This window comes from Lytechinus pictus, chromosome 17 (genome assembly GCF_037042905.1).
Source record: "Lytechinus pictus isolate F3 Inbred chromosome 17, Lp3.0, whole genome shotgun sequence".
In the NCBI taxonomy this organism is placed as follows: Eukaryota; Metazoa; Echinodermata; class Echinoidea; order Temnopleuroida; family Toxopneustidae; genus Lytechinus; species Lytechinus pictus.
The window spans coordinates 25,885,742-25,905,271 of NC_087261.1; the positions used below are offsets into that span (position 1 = coordinate 25,885,742).

Below are 19,530 nucleotides of genomic sequence, written 5' to 3' on the forward strand. Positions count from 1 at the left end.
TAGTTGGTGAAGGAGGTGGGGGTGATGCATTCTTTTCTTCCATATTGGATACATAGATCCATTATTTTAGTTGGTCATCAGTATATATTAGAATATTCTCATCATGATTATTGACGAGCACACAAACCCCCTCACCAAACAGTCGGAAGGGGGGGGGAGTTCGACACATCTTTTCCATGCAAAACATTATTTGCGGGGATCAATAAACCCAGTCGTTGAAAAAAAAATTGTTCTCATGATAATAATTTCTATTGTGAGATAGTGGCTGGGAGGTGAAGTAAGAAGGAAGAAAGGGGGGGGGGGGGGTCATATGTCAATTCTTCATATTGTTATTATTCACAAGATCATTCAAATGATAATGTTCATGACACACACACACACACAAACCGAACCCAACAGAAGCCCATTTAATTCCAGGGTTTATTTTTAAACAGGAAGAACACGTGATCGGTATTGCAATCATTTCGCAATCTCACTAGCAACAACCACGTTACTCAAAATGGTGCAATATTCGGCGATTTTACACAATCCGCATGGCACACAAGTGCAATATAATTGTATTTCAGACAAGATTGAATGTCGGTGGTAGACTATACCACGGAGGATATTATTTACACGATATTCTATGATCTATAACGTTATATACACCCTGGCAAAGGAGATACAGAAATAAGTCTTGTGCTATTATTATATTTATACCCCAGATGGTAAATTAACAAATGTTTTTGTAAAATATGATATTCACGTTTTTATTGTAAATCATCAATAATCACAATTATTTACAAACGATTGACATGATAATAGTTAAGAATAAAAAGGAAGAGCATTATGTATAAAACGTCATTGTAATTTATTAATGTTCATTTTGTGTAGAATTTTGTTTGTTTGTTTTGTATACTATTCAGTGAGTGTAAAGGTACCGTGGCCGAGTGGTCTGAGGCACCGACTACAGACATTTGAAAGTCCGGGGTTCGAGCTACGGCACCTATGCCAGTGAGCAAGGCGTTTGATCCACACAATATGTCCATGGACCCTACGTCACACATGATTGTGTGTGAGGTGATGCATGCAAGGATGGGGGTGGGGAGGAAAAGCGAAAAAAAAAGTTCAAAATTTTAGGACTTTGCGCGCAAAGTGCGCCGAAAAAATAACAAGTTTGTATGTACTTCAATAATATTTTTCTGTCAAATTTTATGGTTTTGTAGTGCTTTCCAATTCTTTTATAAACATAGGCCTATACAGTATTTTCAATAACTAAAAGTTTTCAAAATTATTAGGGGGGGGGGGGGCAAATCGATATGCTCCCCTAATACTTTCATCCCCCAGGATCTACGCCTCTGGAAGATATTTAGGCTATAATTTTTTTTATGACATTAATGAAACAATTGAACTGAATTGAATTGACTCGAATTGGAAATGTATACTTTGGTAAAGTTTTTATTTTGCGTGTAAACGGATATGTGCCTGGATTCAAAATACACATTGGTCGCATGTAGAAAGACAAGGTAGATAACCGGTGAGCTCAATTCGTCAGGGGGTCTGTAACACGAAGCTTAGTAATCAATCGCACATTTCTCCCCGATCGATTGCACTGACTACAATGTACAATCAATAATTGTTAAAATGAAGAGTGCGATTAATCGTTACCTCTGTGTTACGGGGCCCCCTGAACATGAGTTTGATACGAAGTAAAGGCCACGGTGACTCATTCTGTGTAAAGACAGGTAGCGGCGGGGGAAAGTAGATAGTGAGTGTGAAGTGTATAATATCGTGTGTGTGTGTGTGTTAGAGAGTGACACATTATTCATTCATGAATCGAACATGAATACGCCATGTACATCCATCCCAACATGTCCTTATTTAGCAAGCCTGTGATGTGACGACATGTAGTCTTTTCTCCTGTCAGTATGGCCGCGTTCGTGCTTGAATAATAGCCTACGGTACTTGGGTGACACCAGTGAGTTGTTACCCTTGGTGTCACACATTAATCCCTTAAAATAATGACAACATGGGGAGGTCGAATTAGCGTGCTTCTTGCTCTTTTGATAAAAAAATAGCGAAATATGATATAATTTTCCGAATTATATAATAATAATAATACGTTACATTTATGTAGCGCTTAATACAATGTTTCTAAGCGATGCATAATATTACCCCATGGCTACCCTGATCGGGCGCTGTCGAGAGCATTCAAGGAATTTCGGGTACCTATTTACTACACCCCTGGGGCCCGTTGCAGAAAGAGTTGCGTTTAAACGCAAGTCAAAAAATCAATTGCAAGTCCAAAATGCGCGCTGTTGATTGGTTGAAAATAAAGTTGCGCATGATTTTTAGAGTTGCGTTTGATTTGGCAAATGTGGATAAACGCCTGACTTGCCAAAGTACGCGAGTGACATAATGTTGGGATTCGAATCCCAAACCTTGCGGTTCAAAGTCCGGAGTTATCCACTGAGCCACATCACCTCTACATCACGTCAACGTCTATCATCAAAATCAGATTCTCATTTTGAAACGGTCAAAATCATTGCTAGTCCCGGTTGCCCCATACGCGAAAATTTATGCCATTATGTTACACTTGTTACGCCATTTGCCTTCATAATTCAGGATATTTTATTCAACGGAGCTCCCGACCGCGATCGAAGTGGTGAAACATAGTGGTAAAGAATGAAGAGAAATGCCACTTGCCACCTCTGTAAAGTAGAGGAAAATTTCCCGCCAAAAAAAAGAGTCGTCTGCACACCGCAGACTATGCCAATGCACATACCACAGTGCTCGATAGCCACACCTGAAACCGATACCGCGACTGTCGGCTGACGAAAGAAAAAAGCGCGGGAAAAAATATATCATCGCAATTTGGATGCCGTGATTTCACGGGCTCAGGGTATAATGAGCTGGATCTTTCTCGTCACTTGTCACTTTCGAGTCATTCATTAATAAGGATGCTACGTTTCCCTTTCTCACTCCTTCTCTCCCCATCAGCGTCGGTCTTTTTTCTATTTTCATTTAAGTTAGTCAATATCTATTAATACTTATGGGACACAGTTTATGTGGAGAGTCACAATCTCTAATTACTTAAAAACACAAACACAAACGATGAAAAAGACAAACATAATCCATGCTGTAAGTGAAACATTTAGATACTTTTAAAAATCCTATTAGGGGCCAAATAAATGTCGTTCCAAGCAAAACCGCTATTTACCAGAAAGCATTAGCATAATTATTTATTTCCACTAGATTATAATGATTATAAGTGGCTGTTTTCTGGTGGGGTTTATTTTTTATTTTTATTTTCATTTTTTGATACGGAGGTTTCATCCTTTACCATGCAGTGGCCCATTTCACGAAGAACTCATACAAAATTTATCATCTGGCAAAATGTTAAACTGTCAATGGTTGATGTGTTTCAACAGTACTTTAATGATTCCGCCACTTTGCATGCCTATTCATAATGTACTTATATAGTTAGGGTCCTATCCGAGGGACTTTATAATCGATAAAACATCAAATTGGTTGAAATTTCGTTGAACCTCAAGAGGCAATGGTGCTGGGACAAAGAAAATACAGAATTATATCAATAATAAATAAATATTGAAAAAGTATATATTTTGTTGATATTTGGCCACATTGGTGCCAGCCTGCATCGCAAAACGAACACTTCCAAAAAATGACGGCAATAATTTTCAAACTCTCCCCCCTCCATCGACGACAGCTGATGTTATATAGTCTTCTTATAACTAAACCCAGAATTTCAAAAGAATTTTTATTATTGAGTGAAAACCATAGATTTCTCATAAATATCTACAAATATCATATCTCGGAGATATTTTGATAAAAATATTGAAATAGTTCTCGATTGTGTGTTATTTCTTGACAGATATTTAATATGTTGGTCATGGTATTCCCGTCTTATGACATAAACGGGTCTGAATTTTAAAGGCTAGGGAACAGCTGATCGGGAAGTTGCGGCTGAATGCGCGCGCCGAATCATCGCATGAGTCAGAATGCGTGAGCCACCCCGGGTGAATCAAAATGTATGAATTTCTCACCAATACGAGGAAAACCAGTCACCGTTTTCACTCATTTCGTTTAGTAGTTGTAAGATTTAGCTGCACCAACGGCCATTAATAGATGCAGTGAGCTGTCTTAGGGTGAACAATGAGTGTCATCGCTTATTAAATTGTGTTGTACGATTGTAATTTTGATTTTATTTTCACCTGGCTTTGGGTAAACTGCGAGGGTAAAATATTTTGGACGGGGGGGGGGGGGGGGGTCCGGCTGCATGTGCGAGGAAAATGATGATTTATTTTAATTTGTTTATTTTTATTTTTACCTATGATAAGATAACTCAATATCATCAGATGCATTACAAATCATCATATATTATCACTCTTACAATCCCCGAATTATAAACTGCTTCAAGAAATCGTGAATTGATGGCAAAAAATTGTCTACTTGTAGTTGTATTTGCAATATGAAAGAGGAAATCCTTACAATTCAACACCGCCAAATTTATAAAGCTTTGACATTTTGATAATGATCTCGTTCCGGGATAACCTGTTAAAAAATATACAATCACTGCTTCCGTTGTACATACATCATGATTCAACATCATTGAGCAACATAAATAAGAAGAAAAATATTAAGACAAAATATAATGAATAATCCCTACAAAAAATATCACAGATATTTTACATTTAAAAGAATTGCACCTTATTATTCAGTGTGGATTATGTATCTGATATGAACATTTTTGAGTGCGTGTGAAGGAATTTTTGGTACAAAGTTGTATAAAAAAGAAAATGAAAAGGGATGTGTGATGATGGTTTATTTATTTATTATCTATTTATTAAACAATATTTTAAAAGGGTGCCCTTTCAGCAAAAGCTGGTATCAAAAGGGGCCCTAAAAGCATAAAAACAAAACATGTATATACAAGTGATACAAATATACAAAGTAAAAACATTATATTTTAGGTCCATCAATCGAATTCAGGAGCAACAACTGATTTATTGATTATTATGAAGAATAATTGAAAAATATGAAAAATGTCCAATAAAGTGCAAAGAACTAGGCCAAGAGCCCCCCCCCAAAAAAAAAAAAAATCCAACATCAAAGCAGCATACTAAATGGAGTGGTGAGTGGGTGTGAGTGCATTAGAGCTTTTACTGGCATGTGTCAATCGGGGGGGGGGGGGGTATGAGGGAAAGGGGAGGGGAATTGGTACCGAAGCTCCCCCACTCCATCACTCGATAAACTTTTTTTTTCTCTCGCAGCAGGGAAGGGGGGGGGGGGGGTGAGGTGAGTGTCCTGTAAGCGATGTTTTTCCCCTTACAGATGTGTATAAATCAAATATGATCGGAATGGTCAGGAGGGAAGGGGGGGGGGGGTGTACCCGAGGTCCCCATGCCATCACCGTCCGGGTCACTCGATAACTCTTCTTCTCACAATATGGGGTGGGGGTGAAGTGAGTAGGCCCTATACAGAAATAGGGTTTTTACAGACGTGTATCCATCAGACATGATTGCGGGGGGGGGGGAGATGTGAAGATATAGGAGAAGGGGTGGGGTGTACCTGCCCCCCCCCCCACTATTGGTCACTTATAACGCTCTCCCAGTCGTGGGGTGATTGTACAATATTTCATATTTTTAACAGACTTTTAACAATCAAATATGATTAAATGAGGGTGGGGTATGGAGGGAGGGGGGGGGGGGGGTCGCCTGTGCACAATCGGTAACTCGATAAGGTTTTCTCTCTCCGCGGCCAGACATAATACCAGAGTTCGTTGAGAGGGTAGCCAGGTTATGTACACTGAACTCTAATACTTTGTTTGAATTAGGCATCAACCTTTCAATCACCACGAGGTGTTTAAGTGGTCACTTCATCGAGCACGTAGTCACTGTACGATCGCGAGGTTGATCACGATAATACAACTTGCAAGAATACCACTCACGTTCATCCATTCTTTTCAGTGTTTTTGTTTATTTTTTTCCCCTCTAGTATCAGTATTTGCTTGTTTGAGTGATGGGGGGGGGGGGGTGCCTAATAAAAGGTACACTCTGCAAGCATGGCCATGACAGGAGGTCCCCATGTTTTTACTTGGCATAATAAATTTACACAATATTCTAAAATACAGAGATAATGCTACTAAAATAATAAGACACGCAATACACATTGATTTGACACTTTGAAATCTATTCTACATGTTTTAGGTGCACAATACCATGTGATAGTAGGCCTATGCCTATTTAACGTAAATGGAAGCTTTATTTTCACTATATTTTGTTAACTAGTTTTATTTTTTATTTTGTTACCGACTTGAACTTCAAATTGAGATGCACTAAGTATAGGTAGCAATGTAAAGATGAAGCTGAAAAAGGGGAACGCATAACTGCATAAGGGACGCACCATTAGATGCCCAGGGGGGGGGGGGGGGGGCTGGAAGTTTGGGTTGATGCAAATTTTTGTTTCCTTTCACCTTTGAGCATTTTTTTTCCTTACTCCATGGAGACAATTTTTTTGCACCTTTCCGATGTGGACCAAGTCTTTTTTTTATAACTCTGATGGTGAGTCAAGTTTTTTTGTTTGCTCATAATATAGCAAGTCAAGTTTTTTTTTTGGGGAAAACTTCCAGCCCCCCCCCCCTTGATATCTAAATGTGCGTCCCTAAGCTTCGGATCTCCACAGTATTAAAAGGGCCATGCAAAAATGTCCCAATCAATCCTCAATAAAAAAGGCCTTGTAGACTGTAGACCTGCGCGCTATACTCAAGCTTTCCACTCATATAGGAAATCAAAGTATCAATCATTATACGCGCATCGCAGATAACTTCCGATTTGCGCCCTTTGCATGTACATTCCTGTGACGTGGGACAGTAACCTTGCATTGACGAACTTGTAGAATGTGAAAGTAGTTCCAGTTAAAGCGCGCGTTTCTGCATATTTGGCGCGCCTAGATCGAGTAAAGAGTCGGTTGGTCAATCAAGAAACGACTGTGCTCCTGTTAATATTAATATAAGATATATGAATTTAAAATAAATAAATATAAAATACATTAATATAAAACATATAGATATAGAATATACAAAATACCTAATTAAAATAATATACAAATATGCCTTAATTGTGTCATGAGGGGGAAATATATCTTTAATGAATCTGAGTACAGGTACGGCGGAACGGTTTTGGACGGGGAGGGGTGACCATGTAAAGAATCACAATCAAATTGTAATTTTTATGCTTTTGTACACGGTTTTACCAAAAAAGAAAAATCCGCGGCTCTTGTATTAAGAATAATTTTGGTTCATTCTGGTTTCATGGCATAAGAGAAAATAATTAATAGTATACAAGTATTATTAGAATCCCAAATTATTCATTTCACACCATAGGCATAATATTTTTTTCGTATATTGGTAAAATGAATAGACCTTCAGAATGAAAAAAAAATGAGAGAGAAAGAAAGAAAGAGAGTGAGAGGGGGTGGGAGGAGAAAGGAGAGAGAAGTGGTGATGTCAAAACATGGGTGGGTATGAATTATCTCTATGGTGAAACTCAACAAAAAAAACACAACAAAGCTCACAACAGAAGGACGTGTAAGACCAGTAGCCGCTGCATAGACCTTAGCGCGCAAATGTATCAAATTGAACAAAACGCGCAACTTCATCCACGTGCTTCTGTGTACAGGGCGTGTACAAAGGAAAATGGGCGTGGCAATTCACACACGACTCGCAAGCGTGGGAAAAATATCAATGTAAACAAAAACATTTAAGCGACGTTGACATTGTGACCTACAGGTGAAATGGGCAAATCTGTATCTCACACCGGAATATCATTTTGTTCTAACTTTGGCAAACTGGCAACAGCATTTATAAGGTTTTCTAGTGATTAACTAAATTCTCAACAAAAATAAGATTGATGATCTTTTTCTCAGTAGTAAGCTAAATATTGACATGATCGATTTCTGCTATAAATCAAACTAGAAATAAGAAAAGAACATGAAAATATAATCTAATTGAAAAATATTCGTACGCAAATATTTGTCATTTAAATTTGTTGCTGCTGTGAAGGCAAAAACTGCATCATCAACATAATTTTACGATTATTTGTTACCAAAATGGAGGAGAAAAATCCATGCAAGTTCAGCTCATGTAGAGGTATATACTTTTTTCCAATTGCAATGGCCAACTGGGATTAAAGTGATAGGCTAACATTGATTTGACTTTAAAAAATCTGAGCTAGAAGGTCACACTTGTCACCTGCGTCTGTGATATGTTACAAAAATGAAGCCCAGAAAAAATTGCGTTCGAAAATAATTATTTAGTGCTTCAAAAATTGAAATATAAAGTGACCGAAAACACCATCTTAATTTCATCCCATACACTTATGTGTACTATTTAGGCGTCTATAAGATGCCTATTTACAAAATCGGGGTTTGCCTTGTAGTTTTAGCTTTTCATTCTCAATAATGGTTGTTTTCAGGGTCTATTAGTTCTAATACATGCACTTGTACACATGTTTCATCTTGGTTTGAGAATTTTTTAAATCGGCTGCTCACAAAGTTAAACAATACCTTTAAACTTCTTTTATTATATCAAATCATGTTCATGCCCAGCTTTCGTATCTATGTCATTGTCCCTATTGTAAATTTATTGCGATATATTTCAGTTTATTGGGATTTTCATGAATGACTTATTTACATGTGGGAAAGGAAAAAGTGTGGAGTGAAAATAATAATAACAATAATAATAATAATGATGATAATGATGATGATAATAATAATAATAATTACAACAAAAACAACAACAATAATAATAGAATAATAATAATACAAATAATAATAATAACACTATTAATAATAACAATAATAATAAGAATAATGATAATAATAATGATGATGATAACAATAATTACAACAAAAACAACAATAATAATAATGAAATAATAATAATACAAATAATAATAATAATAACACTATTAATAATAACAATAATAATAAAAATAATGATAATAATAATAAGAATAATACAAAAAATAATAATAATAATAATAATATCAATACAATAATCATAGACAAAAAATAAAAAGTACTGATATTTCTAAAAACAAAACAAGGTGGCATAATGGAATTGTAAGCGATGTGGTGCAATAATATTAAAGGGATGGTCCGGGCTGAAAGTATTTATAGCTTAATAAATAGAGTAGAATTCACTGAGCAAAATGCCGAAAATTTCATCAAAATCGGATAACAAAGTTATTGAATTTTAAAATTTAGCAATATTTTGTGAAAGCAGTCGTCATGAATATTCATTAGGTGGGCTGATGATGTCACATCCCCACTTGTTCTTTTGTATTTTATTATATGAAATTAGGTTTATTCAAAATTTGTCCTCCAAGAACTAGAAAAATTGGATTGACAACTGATACATGTATGTGCATTAGATATTTATTGCTGCAACTTATTTCATTATAAGGGAGACATTTTATTCACACAAGTATGAAATAATGAAAAAAATTATGATTTTATGTAATAACATAAGAAAACGGAAAGTGGAGATGTGACATCATCAGCCCACCTAATGAATATTCATGACGACTGTTTTCACAAAACATTCCTAAAATGTAAACTTCAATAACTTTATTATTTGTTATCCGATTTTGATGAATTGTTTTGCATTTTGCTGAGTGAATTCTACTCTATGTATTAAGATATAAATATTTTCAGCCCGGACCATCCCTTTAAGTCATAATTCATCTTCGACGGAAAATACATTTAGAAAAAAAAATAACTATGATGCGTGTTGTATATGATAATGTAATATGGATAAAACATAACAAAATTTCCAGGAAGAAGAAAACAAAATCATCTCAGCAATTTCAAGATATCTGGGACTGAAAGATCACCATACAATAATTCAATTCGGATTCTGGCCATTATCATTCACACATGTATGAGAAAATGAAAAATTATGATTTCACGCAATGTAATAACATAACAAAAAGGAAAGTGGGTATGTGACATCATCAGCCCACATGAATATTCATGACGGCGTACATAAGACTGATTTCAGTTTGACACAGTATATTGCTAATAACTTCGCTATTTGTTATCAGATTTTGATGAAGTTCTCAGCATTTTGCTCTGTGGATTTTACTCTATTTATTTAGCTATAAATATTTTCAGCCCGGAGTACCGGAGAACGATTGTCATAAAAGATAATGAGGAATTCAAAGGATTCACTCTGATTCCACGTATGACGTAACAGTCATTGAGATGCTGGCTGGGCATTTTTAAATGCCTACTTTAGTTTTGAATATAACGGGACAAGCTCTCTTGCCCTACACGCTCAGTAGAGCGTGATATGTTATATAGAATTAATCATTACGTAATAGTCAATGCCGGGTGGTACGAGAAGGTTCTGTAATGCCAACGAAAACTGAAGTCAATTCTAAGATACAAACATCTCAATCGATTTAAGGGTTGACTGTAGACTACACAGTCCTATATATAAATATTCAAATTATAATTGCTGTTTGTATGTAAATTTGACATAAGTCTATAAATATAAACATTGAGTCTGAATCAGAATTTTCATGACTTTACTCACTTGCATACAGATTGGAGGGGGGGGGGGGGCGGCTTCCCCCCCAAAAAAAAAAAGTTTCACGACCAAGAAAAGAAAAGAAAGAAAAGGGAAAGGTGAAATATTATATAATTTTTTTGAATAGCCAAAATCTATTACAAAATCAGATTTTTTGTATAATCTGCTGGTAAACAGATCATAGTCATTCGGTATCAATATGCATAATGCAAATCAACCATTAATAGTAACTATGCCTACATTTCTTCTTTCTATATTGTGGGTCCCTAATCAAGAGGATCATTATTCATGAAATATAATTAGGATCGCTGCACGGGGAAAATTTTGTTTCGAACAACAAAAAAAATTCTTGTATGGGGAGGGGGGCTCGTATTAAATATTAGCCCCCATTCTATTTCACGGGTATCAATTCTTTCAATTTTATTTTCAACAGAACAAAGTAATGTTGTCGAAATAATTACAATGAACTTATACAGACAAAATAAATTGATGCATGTACAATATATGATATTTTTATATAAGTAAAAGTAAAAAGCCTTATGAATCGTGTGAATAGCACCGGATGAATTGCCTTTTTCACATTTTGAGTAGCGACCCTTGTGCAATATCCCATTCCCATAGATTAGCTCAATGAGCTCATCCCCCCCCCCCAAAAAAAAAAAAAAAATGAAGGGCGAATGGGGCAGAATTTCGTAAAAAAACAACAAACAAATCAATGAACGCCGATCATTCAGAGTTGTTTTTATGATTTTATCACTTAAACGAATGAAAATTTTGGATCTGAAAACTTTAAATAATTGCAATTCAGGAATCATCATTCCACACATTATAATTATGTTGCTAGGCGGGGCCACTTCCGACCTGTACACATTCTTTACATAATTCGACTTGTGCATCGAACTTAGAATGTTGCATCAGGTGCTTATGAAGAAAAAGAAAAGTAGATGTACAGCGGCACTGGCGGATCCAGGGGAGGGGGGGGGGGGGGCACAGCCGGCCCGTGCCGCCCCCCCTATGAGATGCAAAATTTAAATTTGTAATGTGAAAATGCCATTATAACATAGGTGTGCCCCCTCTTTTGAAAGTGAAGACTTCAAACAAAAATTGTAATGAGAAAATGCCACTAAAACAGAGTGCCCCCTCTTTTTAAAGTCAGGACTTTTTTTGCTTATCATAATCATTTTTTTTTCGGGTACGAAATATCCTTGATTTTTTGTTAAAATCCTTTTTTTTTTGGTTGTCAATTCTTTCCTCCGAAAAAAATGTGCCCCCCCCCTTGGAAAATCCTGGAACGGCCTCTGTATAGCGGAATAATTTTGAAGACATTTGAGAAACGGAATATAAAAGACAGATCGAGAAAAGAAGAAATGCAGAAGTGAAAGTTATTGGAAGTGAGTAAAGAAAAGAAAAGCAGAAGGGGCATACTTGAAATTTTTTCGGTCTTTTACAAAAATACTATAACTTGTTAATTCATTCTGTCTCTATGCACTTTCACTATTACGTTTTATTCATCCCTACATTCAACTTCGAATATAACAGTCTCATCGCCCGCATTCCACACACACCCCCTTTACATGCACGTTCCTCCACACACGAGCACCTTTACACAAAAGTTCACGGTAGGTCCACTGGATGGAAGATAAGCCCCTCCCGTCTGCATACCTCGCATTCAAATATCTCATGCATATTCATCACCTCTGCACAAAGGACAGGCCCACGTGATATCCCGGCGCGGGCTTTTTTGTCTAAGCCCGCGACTCTCCAACGCAACGCTCTCCCAAACCCAAACAAACTCCATGCGGTAACAGCTGTAAGACCCAAACAATGGAACAAAGACTGTCGACAGAGCATTTAAATTTCCATATGATATTCTTTTTCTTTTAATAATTTTTTTGTAATAAGCAAACATTTCGAAACTTCAGTACAAAGCAAGAACACCTTTCTCACATCATGGTAACAAAAATGCAAATGATTTTTATCTTTTTATGATAAGATTTTTCTTAAAAAATTGTACATCACAACAGGATCTGCAATGTTAGTAAACATTGTAAAAACTACGTACATGTATTAAATGTACACAATAACGAATACAAGCCGACTCATAAACGCTCTTAAAAGTTAAATAAGGAAAATCCAACACATTTGGTATTAAATATCTTGTTTTAACAGTTGAATTTGTTGGATAAGAATAAGATAGTAGTTAATTACTTTATTTCCCCGATTTATAGATAATTGTGTGTATTCTTTTCTGAAATAGAAGATATTTATTATTGTGTTTTTTCTTTTATCTTGGTGAAAAGTTTGAAACTGTTTATCTTGCAAATAAACATAGGATTACTTCCGAAAACTATCATTGCAAATGGGTTGTACACACAACACAGAAATGTGAACTATATAACCACCGGTTGTCAAATGCTGGTGGTGGTTGCAATACTTAATTTGTGAAGTTCAAAAACATTTGCTACTTTTCATTGTCTTCTTATAACTAAATATATATCATGTAAATATACATTTTAACACTTATGTACAACCTTTCTTCATAGAACTCTCCAATCTTTTATCATTCTGTCATAGATAATGTCTTTCTCTTTGTCAAATAGAGTTTCTGTTAGAAATACAATATACAATCTGTCTTATATTCTTTCTTTCTCTGTTTTAAACCTTTGTAAATCTAGATGTCTCTATGTCAACACTGTTCTTTCTCAACCCATGTCCATTTATAAGCCTTTTCTCTGTATACATCCGCTCCTATATACAACATCCATAATGCTTCCTATATATATATCATACACCTTGGGTACGACTTCTAGATCAACCACCATTCAATGCGTGGAACACTTCCAATTCTGGTCTGAACTTAGTTTGCATGGTCACATAGGGATATTTCTACTTGTTAAAGGAGAAAAAAAATACACAGTATAATTTGATAACAAATCCCCACCATATAAATACATTCAGCTACTATCATCTATTCCAAAGAGTTATATTGTCTTACACATCACACAGACGATTAGTCAGGTGCTAGGCTAGGCAATCACTTTTTTTGCAAACAAGTTATAATTTTTGTACAAACTTACAAAAAGTTATCAAAAAGTGGAAGATAGATTTTGTCACAAAAGATAAAACATTTAATTTTGTAAAAAAAAAAGTTGTCCCCCTTATACAAGGGGTAGTCATATCAACTGATTTAAAAAAGGTATAAAATAAAGGCAGTGCATTTGGGGGAAAGTGGTCCAAATCCAGTATACGCTTCTAGAGGTAAAGTTCTCTCTCCTTTTAGAGTCTTTAAAGATAGTCATGTCCATGTGTTGCAGGGAACTCCGCCACGCCTAGTCACTTGGCCTCTTCTAATTGCCGCAACCGAAGCAACAGAGCATGCTGCCGCCTCTTGAGAGCAGACTTTGTCCGTAGGTGTGCTTCTTCTTCAGCGTGGAGATGGTTTACATAGTCTGTGGCTTTCTTGAGGATCACGATCTTAGCCGCACGGTCTTGCGCGAGGAGCTCGGGCACTTGATCTCGAAGCATGAAGAAGCTGGTTCGAAGGTCTTCTCGTCTCCGCCTCTCCAAGACATTGTGGTTGGCTCGGCGATCACAGTCCTCGGAATCTGACGAAGCCTGACTGCCGTGTCTGCTGCTTCCTCGACTGCTCCCCCGACTACTTCCCCTGTTGTAGGATCTCTTAGAAGACTTCGAACTCTGACCGTTACTCGTTAAGGTGTTCTCCAATACTTGTTTCACGTCTTCCATGTTCACATGTTTCGCGAGGTTCATCTTGTTCAGTTTCTTCATGCTCGGAACTTTGGTGAGGAGGGATTTGTTTGAGGAACGCTTCACAACTTTGAACATCTGGGCACCATGTTTTCTCGAATGTTTTGAATGACGTTTAATGATGATAGTTCTTGGTACATTGTGTGAAGATGGACACTTCTTCTCTACTGTCACAACGTCGATTTCTTCCTCTGTAATAGGTAGAAAGAGAAGAAAAGAAAAGAGAAAAATGATTAGAATACATATTCTCCATAATATTTCAAGAAAACGTAATTGAAGATTTCTTCGATTCAATTTCAGTATAAGTATTATATTTCTTATTGATTACCAGTTAACAAAAATTCAATCTTCATACAAACTGTCTACCTGTTCTGGGCCTCTGCGCCTTATCTCTTGTGCAGGTATTGCGCAATACTAGTACTCTACCATAGCACGCATTTTTTACACAACCATTGTTCTCTCTCGCATGGCACTGCCCATCTATCAATAGAGTTAGGGTAGTGGAAGGTCGTAAATTCACAATTTTACCAGAACCCGGAAGTAAACATTGCCATCATTACATACTATTTGCGCTGCGCATGGAGCGATCTGTGTTACTGTTAATGGTTCCATGCGCTATGCAATGGGAATTTATAGGCAGGCAGGCACACACTGCACAACACACTAAAGCTTTAACAGCATTTATTGACATAATCTACATGTAAGGCCTAATTAATTAGCATGGCTGGAGTAGATCTAGATCTTGGCAATCTTTAGATTCGGATCTAGTCTTCTTTTTTTCCCTTCCCAATCAAAGCCTTTCAGTTTCAATTCATAGACCTCTGCCGAGTGAAATATTGCTTTTTTTTCTATGCCTTTTTCAATGGTGAACTTGGGGAGTGTTTCATCTTGAACCATCTAATGAATTTTTAAAATGGAAATTTTGCTCACAGCCTCACGAGGACCCATTCCATTGGAAAGGACATTCCTTTCCTGTGATTAACAAACCAGACTGAGGAGGTCAACCGATCATCTATAGACCTAACCAATGTTTAATCTTGCCCTTTACATTGTGCAATACTTCTACTCATTTTGGCAGTATTTGACTAGACTACTACTTGTAGTTGTACTAGGCCTACCTTCAGCAAAGCTTGGCAGGGCACAGCGCCAAATTTGAGTTGGGGATTGAGTCAGCGCCAATTCGACAGATCTATTGGTAACATGGGTTGGAAAATATTTGTGACTTATCCATGCCAGCGCACCGTGATAAAATTTCCCCCATATATCTTCTGGGATTGGGGTGAATCGCAAGGCAACCGGAAGAGTTGGGCTTTGCCTGGTTTATTGCGCGCTTCCTGCCTAGTTCGAAGCCCGCGACAAACAGGATTTTTGAACAACTTTCACAACCACCAACTATTCTACTTGGTCAATAGGGTTAACAATTTATGAACATGATTACTGTACGAAGTCTGAGGTGCGTTTGAAGGAGTATGATAAGAATAAATAGTCTTAACTGTACAATCTTTTTTAAACATGTCTGAAATGTTTGCAACTTGGCAGAAGCCATAGACATAGTCTAGTAGTAGTAAGAGTAAGACCCTAACAATTTTATCACAACTAATCTAGGCCTAGGCCCTACTCTTGATAAAAAAAATTGAACTAAAAAAGTCGAAACAACAGGGTTTGAGCAACTAAATATTAAGTTACTTTCAGACAAGAGCATAGGCCCTATGATAAAGTGAAATAATTTGGTCAAAAAGATCCCTCCCCAAAAAGTACAGGTGGTTTGGTAGAGATGGCAATGAAAAAAAAAAGTGCAAGAAAAGGAAGAAAAAAATATTCACCAGAATCAGACGGCGTCGTACTCGAGAAGTCCAGTCTTGTATCACTGAGGGGGTAGGGAAACACTGAGGTGGGGTCAACACATTCACCAGATGAAAAGTCACCAGGAACTCCGGCGGCTAGGTGCCCCGTAAGTCTCCCGTTCTTGGCCGCCTTCTCTGCCTGCATCTGCCGCCGCCTCTCCTCTGCCTGAATAGCACTCCACATACAGTCTTGGATGAGAAAATTCGATTTGTGGGAACCAATGTTAATTCTGGCAGGGCTAGCGTTCCTGTGGTTCGTGTTGGGGACAACCGCGGGCTTGTGGTCGGGGCCAACAAATGTTAGACTTTGGGTCATCCACACCGGCTCGTCGTCGAGAATCTCGTTGAGCACGCGTTGAAGTTTATCAGAGTCCGCGAACAGACTGGGGGCACTGATCCCCCCGCCCCCGCCGCTGTCCTCCCCGTCGCTGCTCGGGTGGGACGGGCTCAGGGGTGGTGTGGGGAAAAAATCCATCTCCATGTCGTCGAATTTCTTCCAGATATCTTCGCTCGGCGTCGTCGAATTCGGCGATGCGGCCGATCCGTAAAACTCGACGTCCTCACTGATGAAACATTGCTTGAATGGATCAAACTCGGAGTCCACTGCCAGGGCCATTTTGATGAAGGCGATTCCGTGTTGACTGAGAAAGTGAACAAAATCTGCAGCAAAATTTGCTCGTTTATATATAAATCCAAGTATAATTCCGATTGGGTCTTGAAAAGAAATCCTGCAATGAAAAGAAAATGAAAATTACAGTTAAAAGAGAGAATACCAGGCATGAGATATGAAAAAAAAACGAAGTCAGCAATGATGTGCCGGCGTAGCAGACAACGAAACGGAGGTTATTTCTGAAAACAGCTGATCGACCGCTTTGTCCATGCACACATGCCTAACTTTATGAGCGACAGGGGTCACACACATCGCGATTTGCATCGGTAGTCATCAAAGACCCAAGTGAGTTAAAGGGTCGACTGTCGCATGAAAACCAAAGATAAAACAGTCAGAACATTGATCAACTTGATATGGAACAAAAATACTGAAGGCGAGGGCAGGTGTCATTATGTAAATATGCTAGTAGTCTACATAGAATTTGTAAATTGAAGTGTAGAAAAATGTCAGAAATATGGTCCAGATCTTGATCTAAAATAAAATGTAGATTTGAACATAACCTGATTAATGCCCACCGGTTCTGCGAAAAATCACAATAGCTACAACATGTACAAGGTCAAACAAGAACGAAGAATCTCCTTGTAAAACAGATGAGATACATTCATGACATTCAATTTCAAGCCTAAACTAGCAGAGAATTACAACAAGTATTTACAACGTACATATTCATGATAATCTGATAGTGAGACTGAGGTAACACTACAGCCTAACTGAAGGAAATTCAGGTTTACGAAAAAGTAGCAGAGTTGCACAGTCCCGTGCGTAAACGGAGAAGGAAGTAACGATTCATTCATTCTGCTAATTGCTGTTCAATAAACATGATTATAAGACCTACCCCAAAAACTTATCTCCCGACAAATGATCAAGTTACTTACGGAAAATTGTAAGAATATCCAACAACAGATGCAAATAGACGAAGTATATTTCCAAAAACCTAACGAGGTTTAGTAGTCTGCTGGTGCAACTAACTCTTGAGTCTCAGACAGAATGACCCAGACAGAAAATGTTGAAGAGCAATATACTCGCGAGGAATACTATTATCGTTCGCACAGACTCCGATTACTCACGGGGCATTATCGTACAAAGTAATACTCCGTGCATACATTGGCCTTTTAAGAACCGTATCACACATAAGAAGAGGATGTATAAATGCGCACCGGGCCGGGGGATAGCCTTACTATTTTTGCGTAGGATGAAATTGTTGCTCTTGACGTTGTACTTGCTTTTTCTCAAATTCGATCGTTTTTCAACCTGGAAATTGTTAGACGTTATGAGGATTTATGGACTATAGTATGCACTGTATTGAAAAATATGTCGAAATTAAAATGTAGCGACTTCACATGGTTTTGCTAAAATTATTGAAGAGCAAATGAATATCAGGCTGAACGAAATTTCAAAATCTTCCGTTTCTAACAACATGAGAACAACTTTGGGATTGAATATTGTGAAATGACATACACTCTTTGAATGAGAAAAAAATATATATTTATATGTAAAAAAGAAGAATAAAAGTCATTAAAACCTTCTTAATACATACAAAATTAAATCCATACTTACTTGTAAATTGTTGAAGTGATTTTATTCATTATGTAGCCTTATGGTAATAACGATTTAGTTGGATAGGCTATTTCATCATTCTTGGAATTAAATTAAAACCTGTAACAAAAAAAAACAATGATTTGGCGATTATCAATGTCATTTTTCTTGGGAGTAAATTTGTTATCATTCGGAGGTTTTTCGAATGATTATCACCCCACTTGAAAGTTTTCTCGATATTAAAAAAATGTCAGTCAAATTTAACCAATCGTCTAAATCAGTCTATGATTGTGTCTCGAAAAAACCTGATTGACCCCTTTAAGACCGCAAAGCCGATGATTACGACGAACGACCCGAACAATACGAGTGCGTCCCCCGGCCACTGTACTGCGAGACAGGTGTATCACACACCGACTCAATGATGATTATTTTCTCGTCGTAATTTTATGATTAGTTACTCGATTTTATATAAGAACGATGTTTTAAAGAATATAAAGCTCTATCAACGTTTTTTTAAGGAAAATTCTAATAAATTATACAGTAATATCGTTAAACTTTGTTTTATTCATCTCGCGTGTGAGAATACTACACTCGATCTGTGACAAGGCCGGTGGATGGGCGTGGTTTCCTAAGCCCGCGAGAAACATAACCAATGAGATAACTGACTTATTTTAAGGGGCGGAGCCGGTACCGGCATTTTGCACATTATACGCTGTACTAGCGTGAATCTCGGACCGGCTTGAATCAGCTGATCGGATAAGCTAAGATCATATAGCACTTGATAAATTTTCCCCACATTGTATTACGCATGTATTTTCAAATAAAAATGGATAGAACATTCCATTAGGCACTACATATTTTAATGGACCCCCTTAAAATGTGCATCTTTGTTTCAAGTATCATGCATTACAAGAAATTTGTTATCCGTTCCACAGTTCCACCAATGAATTGCATTGTTTTCACTATTTTTATTCTCCGGTGAGTAAGAAAAACGGATAATGTGCTGAATAATATATGTTCCGTTAAAATTAGATATACACTATTTGAACAAAATTGCCAGTAGAGCCGATATCTCAAACGCCTGAATACCAGTAATTGCGTCTACATTTCACCAATCA

At 37.2% G+C, this 19,530-nt stretch overlaps 1 protein-coding gene across 1 annotated transcript; it reads right to left on the reverse strand.

The window, feature by feature from the left end:
* Positions 1–12,444: 12,444 nt before the first annotated feature.
* LOC129280676 (myc protein-like) lies at positions 12,445–18,338 on the reverse strand. The gene is made up of 3 exons (XM_054916696.2): positions 17,752–18,338; positions 16,186–16,934; positions 12,445–14,553 (listed from the first exon to the last, which is right to left on the reverse strand). The coding sequence occupies exons 2-3, from the start codon at positions 16,820–16,822 to the stop codon at positions 13,928–13,930; spliced, it is 1,263 nt and encodes a 420-aa protein (XP_054772671.1). The 5' UTR covers positions 16,823–16,934; positions 17,752–18,338; the 3' UTR covers positions 12,445–13,927.
* Between the last annotated feature and the right edge of the window lie 1,192 nt (positions 18,339–19,530).